The 27,307-nt window shown below is 39.8% G+C and overlaps 1 protein-coding gene across 5 annotated transcripts in view; it reads left to right on the forward strand.

The window, feature by feature from the left end:
- The window catches only part of LOC122870371 (phospholipid-transporting ATPase ABCA1-like), a 165,570-nt gene that overhangs the window by 117,688 nt on the left and 20,575 nt on the right, over positions 1-27,307 (forward strand). For all 5 annotated transcript variants that reach the window (XM_044184497.1, XM_044184496.1, XM_044184495.1 and 2 more), the window contains 10 exons: positions 4,474-4,651; positions 5,790-5,905; positions 7,221-7,365; positions 13,027-13,150; positions 14,140-14,269; positions 14,761-14,881; positions 21,224-21,286; positions 22,810-22,916; positions 25,422-25,563; positions 26,571-26,705. In XM_044184497.1, the coding sequence (XP_044040432.1) occupies positions 4,474-4,651; positions 5,790-5,905; positions 7,221-7,365; positions 13,027-13,150; positions 14,140-14,269; positions 14,761-14,881; positions 21,224-21,286; positions 22,810-22,916; positions 25,422-25,563; positions 26,571-26,705 (1,261 nt within the window). The remainder of the gene's footprint in view (positions 1-4,473; positions 4,652-5,789; positions 5,906-7,220; positions 7,366-13,026; positions 13,151-14,139; positions 14,270-14,760; positions 14,882-21,223; positions 21,287-22,809; positions 22,917-25,421; positions 25,564-26,570; positions 26,706-27,307) is intronic.

Consider the following 27,307-nt stretch of genomic DNA (forward strand, 5'->3'; position numbering starts at 1 on the left):
GGATATACCATTTTTTTCCCATGCCTTATCCCAGGGCTAGCAAGCGAGCAGCTCCCCATGAGAGTTAGAGATTAATGACGTGCTAAATCACAACATATGTACTGCTTTGTTTTGCGATTATGAGCAGTGATTTTGAGCTGGTGTGTATTCCTCAACATTATCTATTGTTGATATTTTGCATTTTGTCTGTTCAGCGACATCAACGTGATCAACACTTTTAGTGGAAAGTAATATGGGAATACATCGCACTGCAGCAAATTACCGTGCAGTGCCATAACCACAACTCCTGACATTGTACAGGCAATTCATTGGCTGCTACCAATCACCACATAGTAGCAGTTTTATTCCACACTCCGCCGCTGCCCCAGCCCAATCCTCAGTCAGGTATTTATGTAGTGATCAGGTGCTGACGACAGCCCTGAGTTAGAGAGGGAGACTGCACTAGGGTTAGGAGATAATTACGATGGCCTGCCTACGGTAGATTCAGGATAAGCCTCTTTTCCTCTCTACCTCTCTGTTGCAGAGTGTGACGACTACAATTTATGAACTATGATTTCTAGATTAGCTTGTACACTCGTTCATTGTTGAATAAGTGTGCAGGATGCAGAGAAGAATGGGGGGGAAAGGCAGATACTTCTTGAGCAGATGACTAAGCACTATGGAAGGTTTCTTAAAGCTCCACTTCAATATTTTTTAAACAAACAATGGAAGAAACGGCAATGTGTAATGAGAAAATGATAAACCCACAAAGAATTAGCACCCTACCCTGCAGTTCCTCTCAGCCCTACAATGTTTTTTTAGCCTCTTTTAGCTTATTGTTTTGATTTTAAGACCCACAAATTATAGTCTCACCAACTGCATTTTCAGCAGTGGTAGCCCAACATGTTCTCACTCCCAACTCGTCAAATACGAAAGCTTGGTCACTGCTTCAAACTATGACACTCTATTTACCCCTCTAACATCAGTTTTTCACGTGCAGGACTCCGCGGTCAAGTTAGCAATAATAAATATGCAGTGTCCAGTTAGACTTTCAAAATAAAACACGTGGTTAACGTAATGAAATGGTTGCTGTTTGGTTAGGTTTAGGCACCGAAATTACTTGGTTAGGTTTAGGAAAAGATCATGGTTTGGGTTAAAATAAGTATGTTAATTGGGTAACTTAAGTTAGTTAAGTTACATATGTTATGTAACTTAACTTACATATGTAAGTTAAAAAGAAGTCAACGTTGACTATTGGTTTCACACAGGAAACAAACAGCGGTCTCCTGAGTGCAAGTCCTGTGTTTGACCCATCCAACCACCCCGACCTTCTCCCTATGCAGACTTCTTTTCGCTTTTTATACTACGTCACCTGACTTCGAAGGCACATCAAAACGTTACACTACAGGGGTGCCTCCAGAAATTACGCTAGAGGGTACCTACAGTGTAAGCATAGTTTGAAGGGTACAGCCACTGCCCAAGCTGCCGTATTTGATGTGTTGGGAGTGAGAATGGGTTGGTCAGGCAGCTTCTTTTTTTTGTGAAAAAGCTCTAATGAAACAACTCTATGCTACATGCCCAGCACCAATACGCCAAAGTTAACAACAGAAAGTCAAACATCTAGCACCTAAAGATCCAGATATTTTTTGCAGAAGTTGATGGAGAACAAAACAAAGCTAAAAGAAGAGTAAATATTGACTTTTGTTTATCTGGTGGCCAGAAAATGAATGCTAATGCTAATGTTGCTAGATGTGTAAATAGGCAAATGTTTGATAGTTGCTTAGTTCACCATGATAATGTCATAAAGTGATTACATGTCAGATGTTGTTTTTTCTGCTGGCCCCAAGTGGCCAAAAAAAAAAAACCCAAACAATGCAGCTTTAAGCACACAAATTTTAGTGTGCGTAATTCAGTAATTGATAAAAGAGAATGACAGGGAATAACACTGCATGGTGAGCATGGCGGGAAGCGTGCTTGGTTTTATCTTACCTGTTAGATTGATTAATTCACAGAAAATATTAGCATAATGGTCTCACACTGAACTCAAAGTTGCAAAAGCCATTTATATATGTATATGAAAGTTGATTAATGGTGTAATTTAAGGTAAAATGCCAATTTTTTTGGTTTGTTCTCAAAGTCAATTTGCTTTAAGTGGCTGCAAGTGTGATTGTGAAGTCAACTGTAATTTGCTTGTAAAAGCAGCCCAAGTAAAGTCCCTGAATTACAGAGAGCTAAGAAAGCCAACAACTGCCACCAATAACCAAAAGTGTCTCCCTGTCCTGTAAAAACATTCTGAAATGTAAGGGAACATCAGCCTTCAAAATGAATTCATATTTCTCATTGACACCTCCTTGATGTCATGGAGAGACAATTGGTAGAGATGTTCTACTGATAATAGTTCAACACTAATGACTTGTTCCCTCGCCAGGTTTTGGACACCAAAATTGCACTTTACCCTGTAATTTGAAGTGACACTCCCCTCTCGTGCGCTTCTCAACCAATTTCAAGTAATGTCAAGAGCCACAAAATTGAGAAGTATGCAGATGGAAAGAAAGGCGATGCTTACACCCATCGAAATTACCACTTCAATCGCACAAGGTATTTGTGCTTCATTTGCACTGGTATGAAAATAGGGCCTGCCAATTTTCTCTACCATCTTAAAAAATGTCACTTTTCATTATGGAAATATATGTATCACTTCTTAATTGCTGAGGAATATCAATTTGGCAACTTTTAGTTATTTTAATTTAGTTGAGATCAGCGAATTTATGTTATTTCTGATTCCTGCATGCTATCTGCAAAAGTATCCCATTTAAAAATCACATACAGTTGAGCTGCCAAATTAATTGTAATTTTCTTCTATCAAAATTGAAATGGTTCTCTACATTATTTACATAAGGCAGCATAATACATATAACGACCAAATGTTGTGCCTGGAACTTCAGATGTCATGCTTTCAGCCCCCCTATACTTTAACATTTAAGGCTGTGCCCCACAGCCCTTTTCATTAAAAAAAAAAACCTAAAGGGAAGCAATACATCCTGTAAAGCTTTACTCCCACTGCTCATCTTTCTTGCTCTTCCATTATTAGTTAATTAGCAGATTGCTTGTCCTCTTCTTCACAGCAATTAGCCAGCTTCAAGCATTCAGGGTTAGATCATTCACAGCTTTGTCCCCTACATTATCTCCCCACCCAAGCAGAACACACAGCCCTTGAAACCTGTTGAAATGTGGGCTGGCACCCACTGCGGTGTATGGTTTTATTTATGTGTTCTAATTGCGTCTGTTTGGTGATGATAAATACAGCCATGTAGCCACACGGGGTAACTTATTTAATATGCTAATTACACAACAGGAAGTCTTGTGAGAGATTTTCGTGGGCCGAGGGTGAGGATGACAGTGTGGGTTAAAAGAATACACCACAATTGTATCCGATGCTAATTGAGCAGACACAACGAAGGACATTTTCAAAGCTAGGATAGCATAAATTAAGCTATACGACGGTGAAATGAAGGTCAACATCTTGGAGGAGAAAGGTTTCTAACATGAACAAAGGAGACTCTTACATATAAGAAGTCTGGTCGAGATTGTAAAATGTGCTCCTCTATTCTCCTTTTGACTGGGTTACCAAGAGACCAACAGGAGCTATGAATTGAAGGTGAACCTAGCATAATGGCCTATGATGGTTTCAGAAGGCTAATGATCTTTAAAAGCTTTTTTATTACGTACAAATGTCATTATCAGTGCTTTCCATTAATGTATGTAATGCTTGTCTAATAAGGTCATTAATACTAACAAGCACACGCCTGAAACATTAGTTGTATAGATTATTTCTGCAGGTGTAACAAAATCTGTTTAAATGCATCCTAACATTGCAAAGTAATAAATGTTATGTGTTTATTGCATTACAGGAAATGAGCCAAATGCTGCTTCAGTATTGTTTGTGTCGTCTGGCTCATTTCAAGTAACAAGAGAACCAACCAGAGACCTGTTCTCTTTTCTTAGAATCTCTCAACTGTCTTTACTGTGACAAAATCTTGTATACACTTTTTCCACAGCACAGTGTTGCGTCTGCCATCTCTAGCCTTTTTCTATTATTCTCATTGACGTCCGTGTGGTGATTAGTAATATTTTTGGCCTTGCGAATGGTGGCAGAGGAAGTAAATATGAATGCTGTGGCATATAGTAATGATTAGTGCTCACTGAAATGGAAAATCATGTGAACCAGTATTCCTTCAGAAAAACATTTAAACGCAGTGAATATCACGCTAGAACTTTAATCATTTTCTTTGGAAGCATGAGACCATTTAATTTAGATTTCAATTGAGCTCAAGTTCTGTCTTTCATAAAGATATCTCATATTCCAATTCATGTGTTTTTACAGTTTTATTTAAAGCACCCTACAGTACCCTGAGGGAAGGGCTTATATATTTTAGCCTATCTAGCTTAGCTCTCCAGTCAACTTCCTGTTTGCTGTGCTCTATTCAATCACAGGGCCACAACCTCCACTGACATGGTGGTGTCCATCTGTGTTATCTTTGCCATGTCCTTCATTCCTGCCAGCTTTGTCCTTTTCCTCATCCAAGAGAGGGTGAACAAAGCCAAGCATCTGCAGTTTGTCAGTGGGGTAAACCCAGCTGTCTACTGGTTGGCCAATTTTGCCTGGGACATGGTAAGTACCAGCTTCATCACGCTGCTGTATCACCTCTTAATTGATCAATCTCTGAGGTTTTTACATGCTGAATGGAATCTAGGTAAAAACTAGAAAAGACATGCATTATAATTTGATTCATCCAACTCAGGTATCAGTGCCGTAGGCCTCATTTTACCCTAGTTTGATAATCTTAAACTATCCTGAAGATTTTTTTCCATCTAAGGCTCTATGTAAAAAGAATATCCATTCACTGAAATTGATAATGTAGCTTTGACATTGCTGGTTTCTGGGAAAAGCTTCACCGGAGCAACAGTTATTGGCTGAGGTGCAATTATCGACACAGGCTGCCCCCACTGATTACACTCAACAGGCTTACCGGCAGTTTCCCTGAGGCATAATGGAAGTAAACATTTTATCAGGTACCTTTGGTAAAGAAATGGCATCAGCACACTCATCATTATGGTGGATAAATGCTGTCTGAGTGGAAGACAAATGTACCTAAGGAGCCAGTCTAATGATTCTAGCCTGAAGCTCTCTGCATTAGCATGCATGCTTTATCAACAATAGGGATATTACAGGAAAATCCAAGTTGAAAGCTCCTTAATACTTCAGTGGAAACTCTTTCTGTGGACTGTAAACAAACATGTATCATTGTAACTTGATACATTCTATTTATTTTATCTACAGTACATCATTTATTCACCAGTGGAAAACTGGGGATTTGTTTTATTAAATAGCCCCGCAGCCATTAAACCTACAAGTAAAAGCTTTTTTTTTCCAGCCTTGTTTTGATATTGATTGTATTTAAACAAATATTAAATAAATGTTAGTCTCTTAGTTAGTACACTTGTTCTGTTCAATGTGTCATTGAACGACCATGTGCCTCAAACAGAAGAGAATTGAATGGGTCTGTTATTCACTGGATTAATTAGAAAATTAAAGATGGATATATTTGAGTGCTAATTAAAAAAAGTAATCTACAGATTTCATAATTACACATAATTTCAGTTTGTCTGAAAAAAATGAAAAAAGAATGTCAAAAGCAATCTTTTTATGTAGTCACTAAATCCTTGAAGAGTGATTTTTTAACCATGCACTGACCCTTACTTCTGATGGTGTTGGCTGCTTATTTTTTTGTTTATGTGTGTTTTGACAGTGTAACTACATCATCCCATGCTTGATTGTGATTGGGATCTTCCTCGGCTTTCAACAAAAAGCCTATGTTTCACCTGCTAACCTGCCTGCTTTGATTCTGCTGCTTATTTTGTATGGGTAAGTAAAATAAAAACTCAATAATTCCAATATTCACCTGAGTTATGTCTGTTCAAATTGTTTCTTCTTTCAACTATGGCAATACCTACGGTCAACCAGCACTTCATTTAGTTTAGAGGCCATCGTGGGTGTCTTTTTAACACTCTAACAAGTTTTGAAGAAAATTGGCATAGTGGTTGTGTCTATGCAGGAAATGAGCTTTATGATCCCACATGTTGCTTGATTGTGCCAATCAGTGCTGCTTTATGTTTTCTGATCAGCACAGTTTGATGGAGTTAGATAAATCTCTTTGGACATTTAAGGAGCAGGAGTTTGAAGACCATCACCACCAATCCAGTAATTGATAGCAAGCAATTATCACACTTTTCCAGGAACAAGGGGTAACATAATTTCTTGGTTGACAAAATTATATCTTTATAGTTCATTTATGGAGATATTGGCCCACTTTCATAGAATTTAGGGGTAACTGCTACTATGGAGTTATTTCAGGCAAAATGTGCAGCATATTCATTTAAGCTGATTCATATTAAGTAGGCACTTTGCCATGGTGGTGATCAGAGCGTTGAGTTCAATGTACTGGCTGTTGCATCATTGTCTGTCTAAGTTCCCAAGTGAAAGCCAATGAAAATCAATATGTTAATGAGGTGTTAAATGTATAATGTAACACCCCACTTGGTCAGCTATATCATGAAGCATACAGTAATAACCAGATAAATTAATGATAAAGCCAGATTTGGAGGCTGACCTTTAAACACCATAGGCCTACAGATAAACCATTATTAAACATTTAAAAATCTGTCTTCCATTAGAATCTTTTAAGTCTGCCTGCATGCCCAATAATCATACTGAACCCATTAATAAAATGATATTTGAGATATTGAACTGCTATTTTACTACTTCAGCGATGACTTTGAGCAGCACCTCACTTCTACCATCTCTAATACTGAACCTGAACTACTGCAGGCCAAGCGTGGGTGGCATTTATTGTTCAGTCAGTGTTTTATGGGTCACTTACTGGACAATGATCAGAAGAGGCTGGTGATGCCATGAAACGGTACAACTGACCTGATAATCTGCATTTATAAATTGAAAATGGCATAAATTCTGCTAACATGAAATCGGCCACTACTGTCACATAAACCCTGGTGTTGAGTTTAATGAGAATGGGCCACTGAAAGTAAATCCTCAGGTTATGTTTTTACATTAGTACTTTTCTATTTGGACTTTGACTATACAGTAGTGTTGCTACTAGTAGTAAGGGAATCCTTGTTTGCCCTCTCTGTCTGTTTGTGTGACAGTGTCTTGTTTTCTGCAGGTGGTCCATCACCCCCATGATGTACCCTGCCTCCTTCATCTTCAGCGTGCCCAGCACAGCCTACGTGGTGCTGACCTGCATCAACCTCTTCATTGGTATAAACGGCAGCGTGGCCACCTTTGTTATGGAGCTCTTTGATGATGATGTAAGTGGCATTCATTCACACACAAACACACACACACACATTCTGGAGTGGATGAAAAATAAGAGACTGCATATATGCGCAATTTTAACACCACGGAATACACAGTTCCTGTAAAACAGCAGGCACAGACATTCAGGCTCCCATAGCCGCATAAAAAATATATTTGAAAGCTTCAGCAGTGCATGGCTAATTGACTTAAATCATAGACAAACGCACTGTTTTGAAAGCAGAGGCTTTCATACGCATGTGGGTAGAATGTAGACCCACCTGGTATAACTTTTAATATATTTCCTTTATCCTCTCAAGGATTTTTCAAAGGAGCTATTTTCCCTATTCTCTTTAATGTTTAATCGTTTGGTGAGAATTGGGTCTTCGGAGAACTTTCCTCATCCATCTTTCAGCAAGTGTTCATTTTAACTGCAAGCCAATTCAGTCTCACGGGAATCAAAAGACAAAGACACCAAGAAAGAACTGCATAAGAAATGAAGAGCTTAGGAAGAGAGAGATGTTAACTGTCAGTCATTTTACTTTTGATTGTAATTTAAATCACATTTCATTAAAAGAAAGAGAAATTGGCCTATTCTGACTATACAATATGTGCAACAGCCAGAACTCTCAATAACAGGACCTCATTTCCTTACAGGTGGTGATGATTGAGAAAATGTTCTACTTTTCTTGATGTCTTTTTAATTATTTGTCTGAACTAAATAAGTCTAATTTGATTTGTAGACTTAATTATTATTTGCATGATTAGCATACATCACTCACGATTTTTTTCACTTCATATTTTTAGCCTCTCGCTTGAATCAGTCATTCCTTGTCAAAAGACACAACAGCATTTCACTCTCTGACAAGCTGCTCATACATCTGATGCTTCATCAGAATGTCTCCCACAGCTCTGATCCGACACTTCAGACGGAGCGTAATGTCTGAAAGACTTTGCCTCTGCACACTCTGTCCCCTCTGACACGCCTGCCTCTCACTTGATGTTTCCTCTGGCGCCGCTCTGCGATGGCATGGGATGTTTCCTGTCTCCTAACGAGGCTGCCTCATTTGCATTGTGATTTCATTATCACCAGCATTCATTATCAATTTGTATTTTTCAGCTGACGCGTCTCTCCTCAAAGAATGTTGTTGCCATTTTGTTGTCTCTGCATTCACTTTATTTATTGATACAGATATAGTTCAGCGTATTACTCATAAAGGGTGCCATTGGTGATAATTTAATGGACAGCATGTTGCCCACTGGCAGTGGGGACGGATTTATTGCACTCTTCTCTTGTTCGAGGCATTAGGGACAGAGATAGTGTTTCTCTGAGACTTGACAGGGACAGGGGTGAATGATAATTCTGCTAATCTGACTTGATTTCACTGCTGATAGGAGAACCTGATGGGTCGACATCAATCAGCAAATGTTACAACTCTCCGGGTTTCCATGTGTTCCCTGTTCAGAGCGGATATCTCTACGGAACAGACTCTTCACAAAATAGCTAACGTAGACACGACAGTGCCCCGGTGTGCCCCAGTTAGGCAGAAAGGGTAGATCCTGACAGCTCAATCCAGTCTTCTCCTTTTGCGACTTGCTACTGTTTCAAAGCTTCGTCTCATCATTTTTAGACTCCTCAGCGGTGGCATTAGTTAAACAATATCAATCAAAAGTAAAGCTACAGGCTTCAGTCTGTTATCTGTTTTCAAGCACAGGGTGAATCTAGATCCCTTTTGGGCATAGCACCATTTTTCCAAGAGAAAAAGTAACAGAGTGGGAAAGCAGGGCTGCAGTGTTACAGACTCGGTGCCCCAGTTTTGAATCGAGACCAATGGGAGATTTTTCTTCCCCTCAGGACTGTCCAGCTCCCTGTGGATTGCATCAATCCCAGCCTGCCCTGTATGCTTGAAGCAGTGTCTGAGTCAATACCTCCACCACGTGCCACTCAGAGATAACCACAGGCACAGATAGATTTTCCAGGATAAACATAAAGGTGTGGCAGTGTAGCCAGGTACTGCCTTTCTCATGTAGTGTAATTGGAGTGCTTTGTATGAAGTCCAGCAGCCTTTATTGACAGGATGTTTAAAATAGGCATTAAAGGCAGTGGTTTTATATTGTGTATTCTTCATAACAGAACCAAGTTCAGTTTTCTCACCCTCTTTTAAAAAAAAAATCACTAGCATAGTCTGAATAAGCTGGTTGGTAGCACTCACGCCTTTCCACAAGATCTACAGTAGCTCCAAAAAAACTTGAATATCATCTCCAGAAAATATCTAACTAGACTGTTTGAGCCATATATTGTATCTGTCTGCTCTCATTGTGATTCCCAGCATTATGAATGAAGCCGTGCTGTGGGAATAAGCACAAGTAGCGATATGGGTCAGATAAGCGCCTCGCAGACTATACCACCTTCAAAACCATTTGAAAATGATTTATGGGCATATAGCACAAATGTAAGGGGGAAAATTGTCCAGCATTTCATCATCCCTGACTAAGAGCCTCTTAGATCTCATTGATGAACACCCAGTCAAGAGAAGATATGTTTTTTCATGTATTGATCTCAAATTAGGTCTCTTCACATTCCTCTGCCAGACAGATGGGCAGCATTCAGCCAAGGTCATAAGTTGTGTATTTATTTGACTTTCTTTATCTCTGTATAAGTTTAGTGTTGAATGTAAAGAACAGAGGTGCCTTCAGCAAATCCCAAGACGTGTGTGTGTGTGTGTGTGTGTGTGTGTGTGTGTGTGTGTGTGTGTGTGTGTATTTCAACATTTACATACATTTGCAAACAACTGGGGGATAAAAATATGTTTGACATTAAATGTTTGCAGTAAGGAAATATAGTGTTAATGTTATCTCTAGATATAAATTCCTCTACTGCACTGAACTGCAGCTATAAAATTGTCCTTACATATTTAATTTAAAATTCAACAAGCATACTGTAATGAAAAGACATTTCAACTGAATAAAAGTCAACCTAAAAAACTGGTTCAACAAATACACAAGAGTAAACTGTTCATTGGAATTGCTAATATAAAATAATGTTCCTTAATGCACCTCTGCTCCAGTTCTCCCCTTAGTATGAACCATTTTAAGAATTAGTCATAAAAATCGTCAATTTAACATGCAGTTTTCACTGTTGTGCTTTCTTGGTATGATCTGCAACATATTATTCTGAATGTTGTGAATACTGATGTACTGATTGATGAAAGGGATGCATTTTCCAAATGACCTCCCTCCCACATTTACAGTGGATTTTACTCTTAGATATGAATTGCGATTGCAGTTATTTGTACCCTTTAGTCTTCAAGGAAATGTGTAAGTGTAGATAAATAGGAATGATGAATTATTGTTGAACACATTGCTGGACATCTGAAGGTTTGCTTTGACATCAGGATCAATGAGGCCTTTTTATCACGCTCTCATATCTGCCTCCGAGATACTAGGCCAGTGACCACCTACTCATGCAAAGAAAATCATCTTACATATACATGTGCCCACTTTTGATCTTGAAAATTACTGTATGTTTTGCCACAAGGGGAGAAGATTAAGTTAGATTGCTTTCTTCTTTTTGACCTGGATGCCCTTGTATGACATGTTGTGAACAGTAATATATAAATTAAGAAAGACAACACATACAACAGTGACTGTTTTTAAATTGTATTGCCACATAAATTTTAACTTTAGACTGAGCTCTTCAACTTGAATTCTGAGCTACTTTGAACTAGCTTTGTCACCCTTCTGATCAGATTTAGTCATGCTTCCTCTTCCTTGATCCTGTGGAAGAAGAGAGGACAGCAAGTACGCCAAGTTAAAGGAATAGTTTCACATTTTGGGAAATATGCTTATTCGCTTTCTTTCAAAGAGTTAGATGAGAAGATCAATACCACTCTCATATGTGTCTGCTAAATATGGAAGCAGCAGGCGGTTAGCTTAGCTTAGCACAGCATTAAGACTGGAAACAGCTAGCCTGGCTCAGTCCAGAGGTATCAAAATCCACCAACCAGCGCCTCTAAAACTCACTAATTAAGATGTTATATCTTGTTTTTTCTCCGTACAAAAACTGAGGTGTAAAAACAACAATTAGCCATTTCACAGGGGGGGGGTTATGTGCCGGACTATTTCTTGGCCGGAACGAGTTGTCAGGGAACCAGCGGAGACTCCAGGAAGCTACTAGCACAACATATAACATGTTAATTAGTGAGCTTTAGAGGTACTGGTTGGTGGATTTTATTACCTTTTATTACTAGGCTAGCTTTTCTTCCGTGTTTGCAGTCTTTATGCTAAGCTAAGCTAAGCGGTTGCTGGATCTGACTACATATTTACCGTACAGACATGATAGTGGTATTAATCTTCTCATCTAACGCTCTGCAAGGAAGCGAATAAGCATATCTTCCAATATGTCAAACTATTCCTTTAAAAAGTAGACAGACATCCAGTAAACTTACTTCACAAAAATATCTTTAAATCTGGCATTGTGATTGTTTTTTTAAGGCTGACAGACTCATAAGGCTTCATGCAGTCATCCTCAGCTGGCAGTTGAAAGCTTACTCAGGGAAACTAATAAATCACGGAGCAGTTACACACATCCATGAATAAATTCTGCGACAATAATGGACATCATCTGGAAATCTTGCACACAGCTTTAACAAAATGCACTGCCACCCCGCCCCACCTACTCTTTGCTTGGGCTCGCCCAAAAATCGGAAATGATGAATTTATAGTCTCCCTCCATGTATGCAAGAGCTTTGAAGACTATGCTGCAAAAAAGCAGTATGCATAATGCATGAACTTGCTTTCGAACGCCATGCTGCACCAAACGTAGTAATATTTTGTCTTCCCTCTCTCTGCCTTTTCCTCTCTCACTCCTTCCTTCCTCCTTACTGTACTTCTTACTTATTTGAACCAATTTGTTACAGCCCCGTCCACTGTGTCTTCATTGAATTAATTATTTCTTTGGTGCTTCACTGGGCTGCCATTGAATTGTAGCCTCAGCCAGGAGGAAAGGGACAGTACAATTGTAGTTGTAGCTAGGAAATGCCCTGTCAAGATAAGACTGGCTTTTTATGTATGCCTTGTGAAACAGTGAAAGAATATGATTTGGCTTTGTGTTTGTGTTTATCTGTCTCTTTGTTCTTGTATACGGTATTGGAAGAAAGAAAAGAGACACGCAGAGAGTGCCTGTACGTGTTTTCACACTTTTTGTTATTTTTCAGCTGTGTCTTTTTGGTCTCTTGGTGCTCCTTCTACCCTTAGTTATGATTTGAAGGATGAACATCTGCTTACCTGAGCACCACCTCATCAGTTTGTATTTACACATACTGTTATGTGTGCTACCTCACAGATCACACAGTATGTTCCCTAACGTTTGCTAAATTCCAGCATCAAGAAGGTAGATGCTCCGTGCTCCGTCAGTGTGCCATTTGGAGCCCCACAACACAAGAGCGCTCAGCATGCAAATGGAGTGAAGGATGTTTGTTAATTATCCACACTTGCGTCAGGGCGCTACACACTGTCTTCCAAACCTCTCGCGCCGCTGGCCCTGCTGGTTTAAGTCGGCGAGTCAACATATTGGGCTTGTGCTTGCTAATTCCCAGTCAGGGCTTAAATATTCAAAGCTTTTATATGCCACCAATTTGTATCGTGTGTGTGTTTGTGTGCATTTTCCTCAACAGAATGTCTCCCGCATCAATGAGATAGTGAAGCAGGTGCTGCTGATATTCCCACATTTCTGTCTGGGCAGAGGGCTAATTGACATGGCCAAGAACCAGGCAATGGCCACCCTCTTCAGCAGTTTTGGTAAGGGGCCACCACCACTATTAGCATAACTAATCCTTGGAGAAAAAAATCCTAATTTTAATTATTAATTTTGTGTGACATTAAGTTCTAAGATTATATTTTCCTCAAACAAAAGTGAAAACATCTGCCAAGTGGGTGAGATAATAAAAATTTTGGTAATACAGTACTAATGAGTATGTTGAACCTTTCTTGACCCACAGAGCAGCAATTTAAGATATTATGCAACACTGGAAGTGGGTTGAACAGGTGGAGCCGGGGTTTGGGGGGGGGGCATCAAGAGGCAAGAGGCACATCAAAGAAGAAGAGGAGTCTTATCTGTAGAGAGATGGAGGAGGAAATAGTGGTTTGAGGAATCATTTGCGGTGGTGGCGGAGAGCAGGAAGAGAAAAGCAATCACAACCTAAAACGGCTAGTGTGGAGAGGGGCTATTTACAAGAGAATGAGACTGAAAACGCTTTCATTTTCCTTGTCTCCTTACTCTGCCCCCTCAGGCTCATGGGTTGTAGAAGCTGAGAGAGGGAGGAAAGCAAGTGCAGAATTGACAATGATTAGAGTGGGGGGCTGTCACCGGTTTACTTACGTGTTCATTAGCCAAAAGAAGCTTCAACAGGAAAAGTACAGGATATCAGTGATTTCCTCACATGACATAGGTGACAGCAATTTTATTTTTAAGGCTAAGTGGCATTTGAAACTGCTGGCTTTCACCAATGAATATGTCTTAGAAACACTTAGAGCTGATGCATTCCAGCTCACCTCTAACTTTTGACAAAGATATATTTTGGCTGTCCATGAAAGAAAACACACATCATTACTTTTTGTTTTGACGATGTTTCTGCTAAATCATCCCCTGAGCTTGTAGATAAGGGCTGGAAATTAACATGAAATGACACACAGTAATAATGCATTTAATTACTTAACTTTTTTCTGTGTGTATTGACATTACCATATTTTTTCTGTTTTTCACTCATGTTTTTTACCTTCTTTATCAGGGGAAGACCGTTTCAAGGACCCACTCAGCTGGGAAATGGTGGGAAAGAACCTTTGCGCCATGTTCATCCAGGGTGTTGTCATGTTTGCCATCACAATCCTTATCCAGTATAAGTTCTTTTGCAAACCAAGGTAAAAAATGGCTGTCAACAACTGTTATTTCAGAGTGAATTAACTCAAAATACTGTCCGAAAAAAGTTTCTGTCCATCTGAAAGTGACCTTCAACACCACTTAGTCAGTGTTTTTTACTGTTCTTGTCCATGTTTTCAAGAAAGTTTTCATCCAGTATTTGTTTCAGTCAGATAAACCATTCCCTCCTATTCACCCCCATTTATATTAGTAATGTACGTCATATTAATTTAATATAAAACATCTGTTGCACCATGAATCTGTTTGGCAAATACTACCGGATTTTTGTTTTTTATTTTTTTGGTCTCGAGTGTTTACTTACTCCAAAAGCGAGGTTGCCATGGAAACTAATGCCTGTGGCTCCTACTATTTATGAAAATTGTAGAGATTGTTTCACTACGCTTAAACTTTGACCTCGATAATTTGTCATGCAAGTTCATGTTAATTTTAATGAAGGGTGTTATGCCAACTGTGGTTGACTTCTCTCTGCCAGGCTTATTTCGGGGAAGTCATTATCTGCAGAGAAAGAAGATATCGATGTTGCTCGGGAACGTAAGCGGGTGTATGAAGGCAAGGCCCAGAACGACCTTCTGAGGATCTGTGACCTCACTAAGGTATTGTGCAGTTCTTTTTTTTTTTAGCTCTTTCTAAAGTATTGCTCTGATTGTAGTGCATAGCGCATGATTTCGCTTTTTAGCACTTTCTTATTCAATCATTTCTTTTATGTTTTTTTGGTCAGAGGTTGATTGATCACTTTATTGGTCTTTATCCCCTTAATCTTTTATAAAATGTGAGAATGGTTTTAATTCTGGGGTGCACGGTGGCAGAGCGGCTAAAGCTCCTGCCTCCCAATAAGGAGATCGTGGGTTCGTGGGATCGATTCCCGGACCAGACCAACATCACACAATCTCTCTGGGTGGAGTCTGCATGTCCTCCCCGTGTTACCGTGGGTTCTCTCCGGGTTCTCCGGCTTCCTCCCACCGTCCAAAGAACCTACCGAAACCTACCGTGTAGGTTAATTGATAACTCTAAATTGCCCGTATTGAATGAATGTGAGAGTGAATGGTTGTCTGTCCTTGTCTGTGTCTGTGTTAGCCCTGCGACGAGTTGGCCACTGTCCAGGGTGTACCCTGCCTAAGGCCCAAAGTCACTGGGATAGGCTCCAGTCACCCGCGACCCCTAACGGGACCAAGAGGTAGAAAATGGATGGATGGATGGTTTTAATTCTTTATGGCAACAAGCCGCAAGTCCAACACAGAGACACTCCGAAAGCTTCTTCTCTCAGGCCATCAGGATGGTGAGCTCTGTCCTCTGACCTGTATATCCTTGGCCTCGTCTTGCCCTCTGTGAATCCTTTGCTCTGCCCTGTACATTTGCATATTTGCACTCCAGAGTGTATGAAGTTTTGTGACATATGTAGATTTTACATTTTTATATACTGAAAAATTGCACAACCCACCTACACACCAGGCCAATCTACACTTTTATTTTAAGACCTATTTCTAGGGGTTCAAGCCCCGAGCGGGCTGAAATCCTATTGTGTTTGTGCTGTCTTATTATTATTGTTTGTTGTGTGCCGCAAATGCTCAAATTCCCGTGAGCTGGAATGAGCTAGAAACACGAAACTTGGCCCAATAACTGGAAATGATGTGCATGTGCTTCTACACAAATATGAGTCCAGTTGGCCACATGGTGGCGCTGTAATTGCTACCATATTTTCGGTGGATCATCATTTGACAGAGCTTATCAAAAGTTGTATAAAGCTTGCTGATATCTTATTTAGTTTTCAAGATATTGACCAATGAACTTCAAAATGGGCGTGGCTAAGCACATAGACCAAAGCCAACAACCATTGGGCCAATCATCACAAAACTTACAGAATATGTCCACATAAGTACCTGAAACATACCCTGAAAGTTTCATTCAAATCGACCACTAGGGGTGCTACAATGGCACAAATCAGACTATGAATCAGAAATTGTTTGTTTTCTTCATTCTATTTGTGAAAATGCAAAAAGGGGATATTTCACTGCTTTTATCACGTCTAAGACACATTTGAACAGGTCCAGATCAAAAGCTAAAAAATATCTAACAGTCTGTGTTGGCTTGAACCCCAGAATTGCTGCTTGCGTCTATATTTTCTTTTATCTTTATATTCTATCCTTATATATTTTTTATTCTTATTTTCGTTCTTATTCTTTATTACACGCTAACATTTTCAGCGCAATATGTGAGAAAAAAAAGACAACGCTGTTTTTTTTCTCCTGCGATTAACCTCTCTGATCAGGCCTAATTTTATTTTTTTATGACATTATCCAGTAATAACCTACACTATTGAAAAACTTGTGTGCATGTGTGTCGGTGGGAGGAGTTTTCAAAGTTTTTTTCCTCCACTTGCACCTGCATTATTCAGTTCGCAAGGCAAGTAGGAATGACAGGTTACTAGTTTGCAGCTGTGAACATTCACAAACATCACAAGTGGGCATGAGAACCCAAGGAAGATTGCATTTTTAGGGGTGTAAAGGTCTGCACTCCTATACAGCTCTGGCCCTTCCCTCCTTTGCAGTAGGTGAAGTCGAGTGTGCTGTGATGGTGCATGCCTAAACACTACCGAGATTAACACTTCATCCATCGGCAGATGTTCCCTCCCTGCGGGCGGCGCGGCAGCAGGAAGTGTCACCACGGCAGCCTGCTTTGCAGCTCCACTGCTGACAGCTGGACGGTCTAACAGCCTTCTTACCACCCTTCTTCCCTCCTTTACTCCCTTGGTCTTCTCAGTCTCACTATACTTAATCTTTCACTCATTGCTCACGGACACAGACGTGCGCCACACTCCATAGGGTAATTACCGAACAAGCGCTGGGTAAAACAGCTGGATGGGTAATGTATTACAAATCATCTCGCAAGGTGAAAAGGTGTGGAGAGGAATATTCCTTTTTCTGCTTAAACTTGTAGAGATAACTTTTTTAATGCACTATAAACATGTGAAAACGCATACAGCTTTAATATTGTTTAAATTTTAAGATATTAGATTAGATTTGATTCAGGTTGTCTGCTGATGACAACCAACCATTGTTCATACACATCTGAGATGAGGCACAGTGGCCCATCAACACACAGAAACAGCCGTGCAGTGGCAGAAGGCATCAGGATTCTTCCTGCACTGCCCTCATTGACTCCCACCACAGCTGTGCCCCATCCATTTGGGGTGTAGATAACAAATTGATCAATGAGCGCATTGCTTCGGTTGCCATGCTCCACAGGCTGAACCCTGTCATAAATCTAAGCATGCCTCTGAAGCGATCGACAGGCCATCAATCATGTGTCAAATTCCTGCTCCTCCCCTACCTTTTCCTGCAGCTCTAAACAGGAGCATTTTGCTATGCGCCCCACCTGCTAGCCTCCACTTAGCTGTTGCGTTAGCATGGGCACTGTAATCGATGGAGACTGTAATGGAAGTGTGTCCATCTGTGAGCATTTTCCAGGCCCAGTGCTGTCAGTTTAACCTTCTAGTCACTCACCAAGTTGACAGAGAAAGTTTTAAAGAACCTTGTGACAGCTGTTTGAATTTAGGGGACTAATGAGTGATGAGTGGCACCTTGGCATACTACAAGTATGCTCATGTGATAATATGCACTCTGGGCAGTGGTTCAGCTGAGACTCGTTTGACAAGAGCACTGTGTATGGTTACAGACAGGCTGCCTTTGTCTACCAAAATATTTATATATATCTTTTGGTACAAAAAAAGTGTACAGCCTTGTAAAACCTTGGCTACAACCGTGGCTTTTTTCTCACTTTTTATCCATAAATTATATTTTATCAGTGATTCTTTTTTTATTTCATTTGTGGTTTTTACTTTTTCACAATGTAATTTGTATTCTTTTGTATTTCTTCATTTCATTCCCTTATCAAAATATTAGAAATCCATTTGGACAATGAATCCCATCCAGGGGTACTTCTGCAGTTGCCAGAGGTTCTTAGAAAGATTGTGGAATGGCTCAGTTAATTTTAAAAAGTAGAAATTACATGATTTGGTAAAAACAAAAAGATATACAGTATATCCTCATATTTGAATGTAGGGGGGAAACACACAAAGAATTACAAATTGATATGAGGCTGATCTTTAGTATGCTGTCTTAATTGTCATAAGAACCAACAAAATACTGCACTACAATATGCCGACTGCACAGGTTACACCCTCAATCTGAATCAGTTTTACCAACTTAAGACCATGTGCTTCAATTAGGAGTGTGTTAAAAAGAGTTAGCCAGTGAACAGAGAGGTTAAAATAAATTGTTAAAAGTAATGGATAAATGGTTGAAAGGCCTCTGCCACTCTGCCAGTAGTACGAGTACAAACTTGGCCAAAGTTATTGAAATAAAGAGTCCCAGCTAAAACATAGACAATTCAAGTATCAAAATGTGTTGGATGAAAATATACTATAACAATATCCACTTTTATACAATTACCAGTGTTAAATAATGTCCAATTTTATAATCAGTTAAAATGAAACCATTTGGAGCTGTGAGGGTACATCAGACGAAAAAGGGCAGGAACCGATGCTGTGAGCCATTTGTGGAATGAATGGACCATATATTGGCGAGTCTTTTTAATAAAGCAGTGTCAGTGTCATAGTTTACTACCTGAGCTATAGCATTCAGTGTTTGAAGCTTGCAATTTTCCAACCTAAATCTATATTTAGGTTTGCATAACTGCCGCCATCACATTCTCTCAACTGTCTCATCTGATTAGACGTCGGCCTGCTTATCATGACAGCTGCTGTGGCGCCCGAGTCAGAGGGGAATTATCCTTTAATTGCCTTCCCCCTTACATGTATATGCTTCTTTGATGTTTAGCACTGCAAACTATCACTAAAAAGTAGTATGTGTAATCCAGGTTGATAAGTACTCACTGCAGCTGCCAGATGACACTGAAAGAATGGCAGATCTATGCAACTCCAAATGGTTTTTGATATGCCAACTGTGAAATAAATGCAATGTCATTGTTTGTCAGACTTGAAGTGGCAGTTCTATATTTACATTTGCCTGGTAGCATTCTGACTGCAGCTGGGACAGGTGACTCTTTATAATGGTGGATATTTGGTTGGTAGAGATTCTATACAGGAAATGTATCGTTCATACTGAGAAAAGTACGCTGTCACTTTTCTGTTTTAATGAATGTTTCAGTCTCTGACATGCACATACAGGCACGTAAACACACAGAGCACTCATTGAGAACTGTGTTTTTAACTTTTAAAAACTGAAAAAAAACAGCCACCAGTAGTCACTTTTTCATAACGCAAAGGGGCACAGTGCTGTCCTTGATTTTGAATGCTAAATGTCTCAACTGTCACACTCAGCAACAACAACAAAGGCCTTGTCTTGTCTTTTCCTGCTAGAGCAAGACAGCGCTGCTTTCAAACTACTTTGAAAACATATCAAACTCTAACATAGTCTTGGATGTGGAAAAACACCTCATGCACTAAATACCTCATTTTGTCGAATGTTCGCCTGCTGTATTTTGGGTTTTTTTTTATTGTAACAAATCATGTTTGCTTCAAGTGGGGGTTTCTTTTCCTCCTCGAGTGAGATTTTCTGACAATGCAGACTTGAAAGCAAGTGTGCATGGATGAGGCTGGTCAGCGGGGGAGGATGTGGATGCAGCATGGAAAGTTTTCAAGTGAGATGTGAAAAACATCAACCACCACCTTCTCATTTCCAGTGTCGCTACATGATCTTAGCAGGATACTGACTCACAATCAGAATGTGAGAAGTTTCATTCTCTTCTTTGTCCATAGAAATTGGATTCTGCATCTCATGGGGTGTAATTTTCTTTTTTCGCCATGGTAGGAGCTTTAGGGATGGCTTCATTGCCATGAAATTTGGTATAGATATTCACATTCACCAGACACTGTATCTTTATGACTTGGGTGATTCCAAAACTTTTCATGTAGCAACAGCAACAAGTCAAAATTTGACCTTGTACAACACTTGAGTTTATAACAGGATATTTCTTAAACTAACCCAGTCTCATCAGCCTCTTTTGTATTTTTATTTGTTTAGGAGAGTGAATATTGGACTCCAAATAAATGCTAATGTTGCCCTATGTCTGCTGGATGTTTATATAGGCAACTGTTTGATAACACATCCCAGCACTCATTAATAATATGTTAATGTTGTGTTCAGAGCATATTTCACTTCCAAATAAGTGGCCAAAAAATTGTTAATTCGACAGTAACGTGCAATTTTACCATGCTAACAGTAGGCATGCTAACATTACGTTAGCATTCAGCTCAAAGCACAGCTGAGCCTGAGAGCCGCTACTGGTAAGAAGTGGCAAGTTGTCTCTGTACTTTTCATCCATCCAACAATTTGGTTTTCTAGTGTGCAATGAGCATCACATCCATACACAATCCCTGATGTGGCTATAGATTTTTTGACTCATTATATACTTATACCATGTTTAATAGATCTTAAAGTACACCATGCTTTTCATTTCACTGTATGTTGAGACCACTAAATGCAGCTGCGCTGAAACTTGATGTCCATACATAAAATATTGGGTGACTTGTGAGTGTCTTGAAGGTTATTGAGGGTTCTGAAGTGGTACTCAAAGTCGAGACAGTTTTCCTCATGAATACTGTCACTGCAGTCAGAAATACTAATGTTCATGTCCTCTTCAAGTGTCTAACTTTTTTTAATACCTTTTCCCATCTGGCTGGCTCTAAATGCAAATGTTCCCTCTTTGTTAAGATTTGTTTTCTTTGACTTTCTCTCTCCCTCCTTTTTCCACTTGCTTCTTCCATCTCTGCTCTTCCCTGCTGCTCTGGTCTATTGCTCCATATTTTCTCATGCTATCTTTCTCTCTGTCTGCTCCCCACCCTTCCCTGCCTCCTGCCTTCTCTCCCTCTTTCTCTGGCTGGCTGGTTGATTCATTTTATTGTCTGCTCCCTGCAGGTATACCCTCGGAAGAGCACCCCTGCTGTGGACAGGCTATGTGTGGGCGTGCCTGCCGCAGAGGTGAGCCAAATGCTGCTGAATCACACAAGCACCTTTTCAAGCCTATAGTCTGTTTGCTTTTGTCCATGTTAGAGGACTTCCTTGCATTTACACTTTTGATTACTTTTTAAAATGAACTATATGGGAGAAATGATTTCATTCTGTGATGCCTGTGAAGCTAAAATTTGATATGAATTGACTAAATTATACACATTCAACAAAAATTTGAATATTAATGATAATATTTACAAAATAATGAAACATGAGAGCAGGGAGCAATGAGCAGAGATTCTCTTTCTGGGCTTTGGTTTACATTTTACAATTATTTCTTGAAGATTTAAATTGGTGTTTGGCTCTGTCTTGTCTTTTACTGAGTCGAATCAAAATATATTCCAAACGCCGCTTAGAGAAGGTGTTAGGAGGAACACTAATCTCCTTATCGGGCTTGTTTTCTGCCATTGTGCTACTGCCAAGCATGTGTGTGCTAAAAACACACAAGCAGGCTAGTAGAAGAGCATTGCTAGAGCAACAGAGTCTGTGAAGCGAAGGCATGAGGACCCAGTGATGTTTACATACACAATACACTCGTAAATTAGCGGTGGAAAACTAATAAACCAAATACAACAAAGTCAACTTTTACACAATTTTTGACAAAGGAACCTTTGTGTAAAATTGATGTACTGTCAGTGTATACATTACACATACCCATACACACACTTTCTCTCACACACACACACACACACACACTGTACTGCTGGAAGCTTGATTTAAAAATAATCTCAAATGCTGACAGGCATTCGTGTTCGGTGGGCTTTCCGGTGGTATCCATCCTCTCTGCCACTGTTTACACAAAGCCCAATGTAAATGCCAGTGGAATATTGTCATTCACGGGGCTCTGCTGATCACACACTGCATTTCCATGCATTATTTACATCAAGCTTAGCCCTCTTCTATGCATTCACAAGCACAGGTCACAAACAAGCAGGGATCAATGAATGACAGAAATCAAATATTTATGCTGGAGCCAGAGCACCTAAGGCGGGTCACATGACCGCTGGGCTCCGCAGAGACAACTTCCTGCCGCATGCCCTCCAGAGGGAAGCAAAATCAGCAGCATCAGGGAGAAAAGACAGAGAAAGGGTAGTGTTTGTTGTAGAAATTTACACAGGCAGGAAGAAATGCTGTTGGGAATGCTTGGGTTTTTACAGTATTTGTTCCTGTGTGCCTGCCGTGTTGATTTAGTGTTTGTTGTTTTGTTTGTGTACCGAAATATATCAATTTCTTATTTTGCTAAACACTGAACCAGTCATGCATACTCTATAAACTGTAGTTTCAATAGTATGCAGTGAAGAAATATTTACACCGTCTATAGATAAACTTCATAAAGGGAGTTAATGGATCGCATTTATTCAAAAGAAAACTCATCTACATACAGAATATTTGAAATGTCATCTAGCACCATTGTCTCCTGTTTGTTTTCCAATGAGGCTTGTATCTACAAAACACTGTTTTCCTAATGGAGGCCTCCCCATTGTCTCCATCAGTGTTTCGGCTTGCTGGGAATCAACGGGGCTGGGAAAACCACCACGTTCAAGATGCTGACAGGAGACATCCCAGTCTCCAGTGGAGAGGCCTTCCTAAATGGATACAGGTGAGGCGCTAACTCCCACTAGTGCACCAAGTAACTCATCATAATTAGCCCCCCATGATGGCTGCTCAGATGGGGATCGAGCTGAGGTGGGGTTTTTTTATAGCTCACACCCTTTCTCAGCTTCTCTTGTTATGTGTAACACAGCTTTCCATTTCTCTATCTCTCTTGCTCTCCATTTTTGTTTTTTTTTGTCTATGTAGTTTCGATATCTCGTATACATTCTGCCGTCTCTGCCTTTTCAACTTTGGTTCTCTCATGTCTTCTCACTGTGATATTCTCAGAAATGCTGAAGACTCTGCTCTCGCTTTCTTCCTGCCTCTTGCACATCTTGCACATATTTCATTCCTTTTCACATCCTCGCCCTGTACCTTGTTTTTTGTCTCTACCTTACAGAATCAGTCATGAGAAATCTTTGTACATGCCCAAAAAAAACCTTGACACCAGCAATATGAGACTCAAGCACTTGAGCGAAGGAAGGCCTGCTCTTCCTTATTTTTAGGAACAAACAACAAGGCAGCACATCCGAGCATGGTTGAATGCAAGCTGCAGTTGGTTTTGCGTCACAGCGGTTGCTATAGGTGTTCATTTATACATCTGGTAATTGACTTTGTGTTCAACAAAGAAAGAGAGCTGAATAGAGCAAGGCCTAACACCGCAGTGTTAATGTTGATTAATGTCGGTAACAGAGATCAAAGAAAAATCCCAGAGACCTTTAAGGGAAACAAAAACTGAAAAGAGAGAAAAACAGACGTGAGTACGCCCACACTTCTGTTTTCAGCTCATTACACTTTCTGTGCATTGGCAAGAAAAATGATTGTCAGAAGAGATGAAGCAGCATCTCTTAAATGGAAGTTCTGGCTCTCCTGACAGTTGTTTCTCTTATCTGAGATTGTGCACTCACAACACTCACAAGGAATAGCTTGCAAAAGCTAGCCTGCTAACAGCCATTAGTGGCTTATTGGTCAGTCTCTTGTTGTGGAAGACATTAGCAGTGGCCTTAGTTGTGATTGTGTTTAATGATATTTTTTGTGTGTGTAGTGCCCTATCAGCTACACCCACCAATTTGCCATAATTGTTTTTCTTAAAGGAATAGTTCAGTATTTTGGGAAATACGCTTATTTGCATCTAAGTTAGAGGAGAAGATCGATACCAGTGTCATGTCTCTACGCAAAATATGAAGCCACAGCCAGCTGGCGATTAGCTTACTGGAAGTAGCTTTCCCCACTTCCAGTCTTACTGGAAGTGGGGAAAAACAACAAAGCTAGCCAAAGGTAAAAAGAATCCAACCCACCAGCACCTCTAAATCTCACTAACAATACAGCACATAACCACTCATAAAGCCACAACTTGTCATTTTCACACTTTTGTTTTTGTATGGATTAAACATATATATAACATATAACGTGTCAATTTTTGAGCTTTAAAGGTGCTGGTAGACTGATTTTTTTTATTTTTTTATCTTTGGACAGAGCCAGGCTTGCTATTTCCACCTGCTTCTTAGTCTAAGCTAAGCATCTAACGCTTGGCAAGAAAGTGAATAAGCGTATTTCGCAAAATTTCAAACTATTCCTTAAATAGACCATTCATCACAGAATGGTATCAAAGCCACATCGTTGCCACCGAACATTTCAAAATTGAACTGAATTTATTCTCTGAAGCATTCAGAGAATAAAAACATGTATGCTTTTGGCTATGTTATAAGCTGTTAGGCTAAAAGTATACATGCTAATAGCATACAGAATGTTAGCCAAACAGATAATACTGATCTAACATTAGATCAGTAAAGCTTCCAGTTCACTATGTTCTTGTTGAGATCCAGCAGCCTCTAGACAAATAAAATCACATTTAGCCTCCCTCAGCCTGACCATTGCTCCTGGAAAATAACATTTGAGGGGGGAAAATGGGTCCAATATTATCTTTAAAAAACAACAAAGCAGCTATAAAAAGAAGAAAGAAAATCAGCTGTAACATTTGTTGCCTGCAGGTGATGAAAGTATTAATGTTGTAGATTGCGAAAAGGACATGTTTGCATCCAGAACTGCTGCTGCCATTATTTTACTTGCCTCTAGAAGGTGCATGTTGGTAAGCTTTGAACCGCATGCCTAGAAAAGATTGCAGAGCCAGATTTTTTAGTTTTTTGTTTCGGGGGACACTTACTTGAGACTACAAGTACATAATGTGAAATGAAGCACTCTGCTGCTCTATGTTAGTTTGGAAGAGTTTCAAAGAGAAACATAGGCCTTGACTCTCTCAGCTCTGATTTTCCTCTTTCTTATCAAGGTACTGTAAATATTTGATGATTCTTTTCAAGTAAATCAATTTGAATCTTATTTCTCTTTGAAATACAATAGGCAACATAAATGGCCTTCTGACTGTTCTCATATTATTTATATATTTGATATAATATTCTCTGTCTTGCTAAGACGTTTAATACAATCTTTAGATCTGCGATCTCAAACATTAATGACATCCATTGTCAAAGCTCTAATATGTTCTTTTCCCCAGCATACGAACAGAAATGAGAAACGTGCACCAGAACATGGGCTATTGTCCCCAGTTTGATGCTATTGATGACCTGCTGAATGGACGAGAGCATCTGGAGTTTTACGCCAGGTTACGAGGGGTACCAGAAAAAGAGGTCACCATGGTAACCATTACATCCTTTCATTTAAAAACTGAGTTAACTATTTTACTCATGGTTGATGTTGTGAAGCCCTATATCTTTAACATAAACAGCCAATGTAGATTAGTTGTGAAGCTTTTGTAATCGAAATATCAAAACATGTGACAAACCTCAAATGTACCTCTACAAGAAATGTTTATTTCCTTTCAGAGTGTTTTTATTTTATTTTTACCATCAAAATACTTTTCAACTAGAATGCATGTAGGGCAAGCTGAGGTGCATGTCGAAGTGATAGATAACCTCAATGGGAGAAGCCATACATAATGAAAAATGGCCGGTGGTAGAAAAGCAGCAGCTGTGGGTTATGGCTCTACATTATTCACCGTGCCCAGTGGTGTGGCCGGCCCTGTGCGGTCTCCCTGCACTCCTCTCGCACCGCCCGCTTCTACAACAGTAAGATCAAAAGAGGAAGAGGCTGGCGGCCACCATAGGTCTCAGACCCGGCGCCAGGGCTTTGATGTCTTAGCTGCAGTGCAAAGGGACCCAGTTCTGCGCTGCTCGCATAACTCTTAATTTGACTGTGGCCCATTGTCATATGCCTTTTGTGGTGGCAATTCTCGAACCAAATTGAGCCCTTGTGTAGTCATATTTACATAATTGGTAAACAGAAATGTCCACATGTATGTTCAAGAAATGCACTGTGTAGGTTCCACAGCCTGCATTTTATTGTGACACCTAAACATGTTCTTTGAGACGTGGTGATATTGTGCACTTTGGCAATGTTTGTGATTGCTGGTATTTGACGAGACGTTGAAATAGCAAGGAGAACGGTAAAAGTACCTCAGTAGCCTGTGATTAAGGTCTTACAGCGATGCCAGCTGTCATGTCTTGTCCTTGAAAACCACACAGCATAAATACATTGGAGATCCAAGCCAAAATATCATTCATCATGAGTCTGATGGTGGGGCTTTTGTGAAAACTCTTCTTGACACCATAGTGGGTTTGGTCACTTTGATTTCTCTCTTCAAAAGGTGGCCGAGTGGGGGATCCAGAAGTTGGGGCTGGTCAAATATTCCACCAAGTCAGCAGGAACCTACAGCGGTGGGAACAAACGCAAACTTTCTACAGCAATAGCCCTGATCGGTTGTCCTCCTGTGATTTTTCTGGTGAGATATATCTTTATGGATGTGTACAGCCTCATGTGTACATGGTGAAAATGTGATACTCTGCTGTTTTATTAAGACTTAAGAGTGTAATACTTTAAATCAATATTGATGCTGTGCAGATGTTTGGATTACAGCAGATCAGTTCTTTTTTTCTTTATAAGTACACAGAGAGTCGACTGCAGTAAGAGGATGATAGACTATAGGAATTTGGGGTAACATATGCTTTCAAAAACAATGAGTAGAAAAAAACAAGATTGGGATCAATCTAGCAAATCCTTACTGAATTTCCCAAAGGATTACAAGTACATTACATGTGGATAAGAAAGGTGTATTTTTCAGGGGTCACTCACTGGTCATGTTTTAATTTGGTTTTTTTTCTTCAAGAAAGAGATTATTTTAGAAAAGCATAGAGCACACAGGACTGTATTAAACTCATATTCATCAGGATTTAAAACTGAGCAAAAGCATTTTCTCACTGATGGAAGATTAATGTAGGCTTGACTCAGAATACACTGCATCACATGCTTTCAATTAAGCGGCTTTAATGTGCATTAGGAAGTTGTGCCCGCGTTATTATTAGGGACAAACTTTAATGACCTTAA

The sequence above is a fragment of the Siniperca chuatsi genome, linkage group LG22 (assembly GCF_020085105.1).
Source record: "Siniperca chuatsi isolate FFG_IHB_CAS linkage group LG22, ASM2008510v1, whole genome shotgun sequence".
Lineage (NCBI taxonomy): Eukaryota > Metazoa > Chordata > Actinopteri > Centrarchiformes > Sinipercidae > Siniperca > Siniperca chuatsi.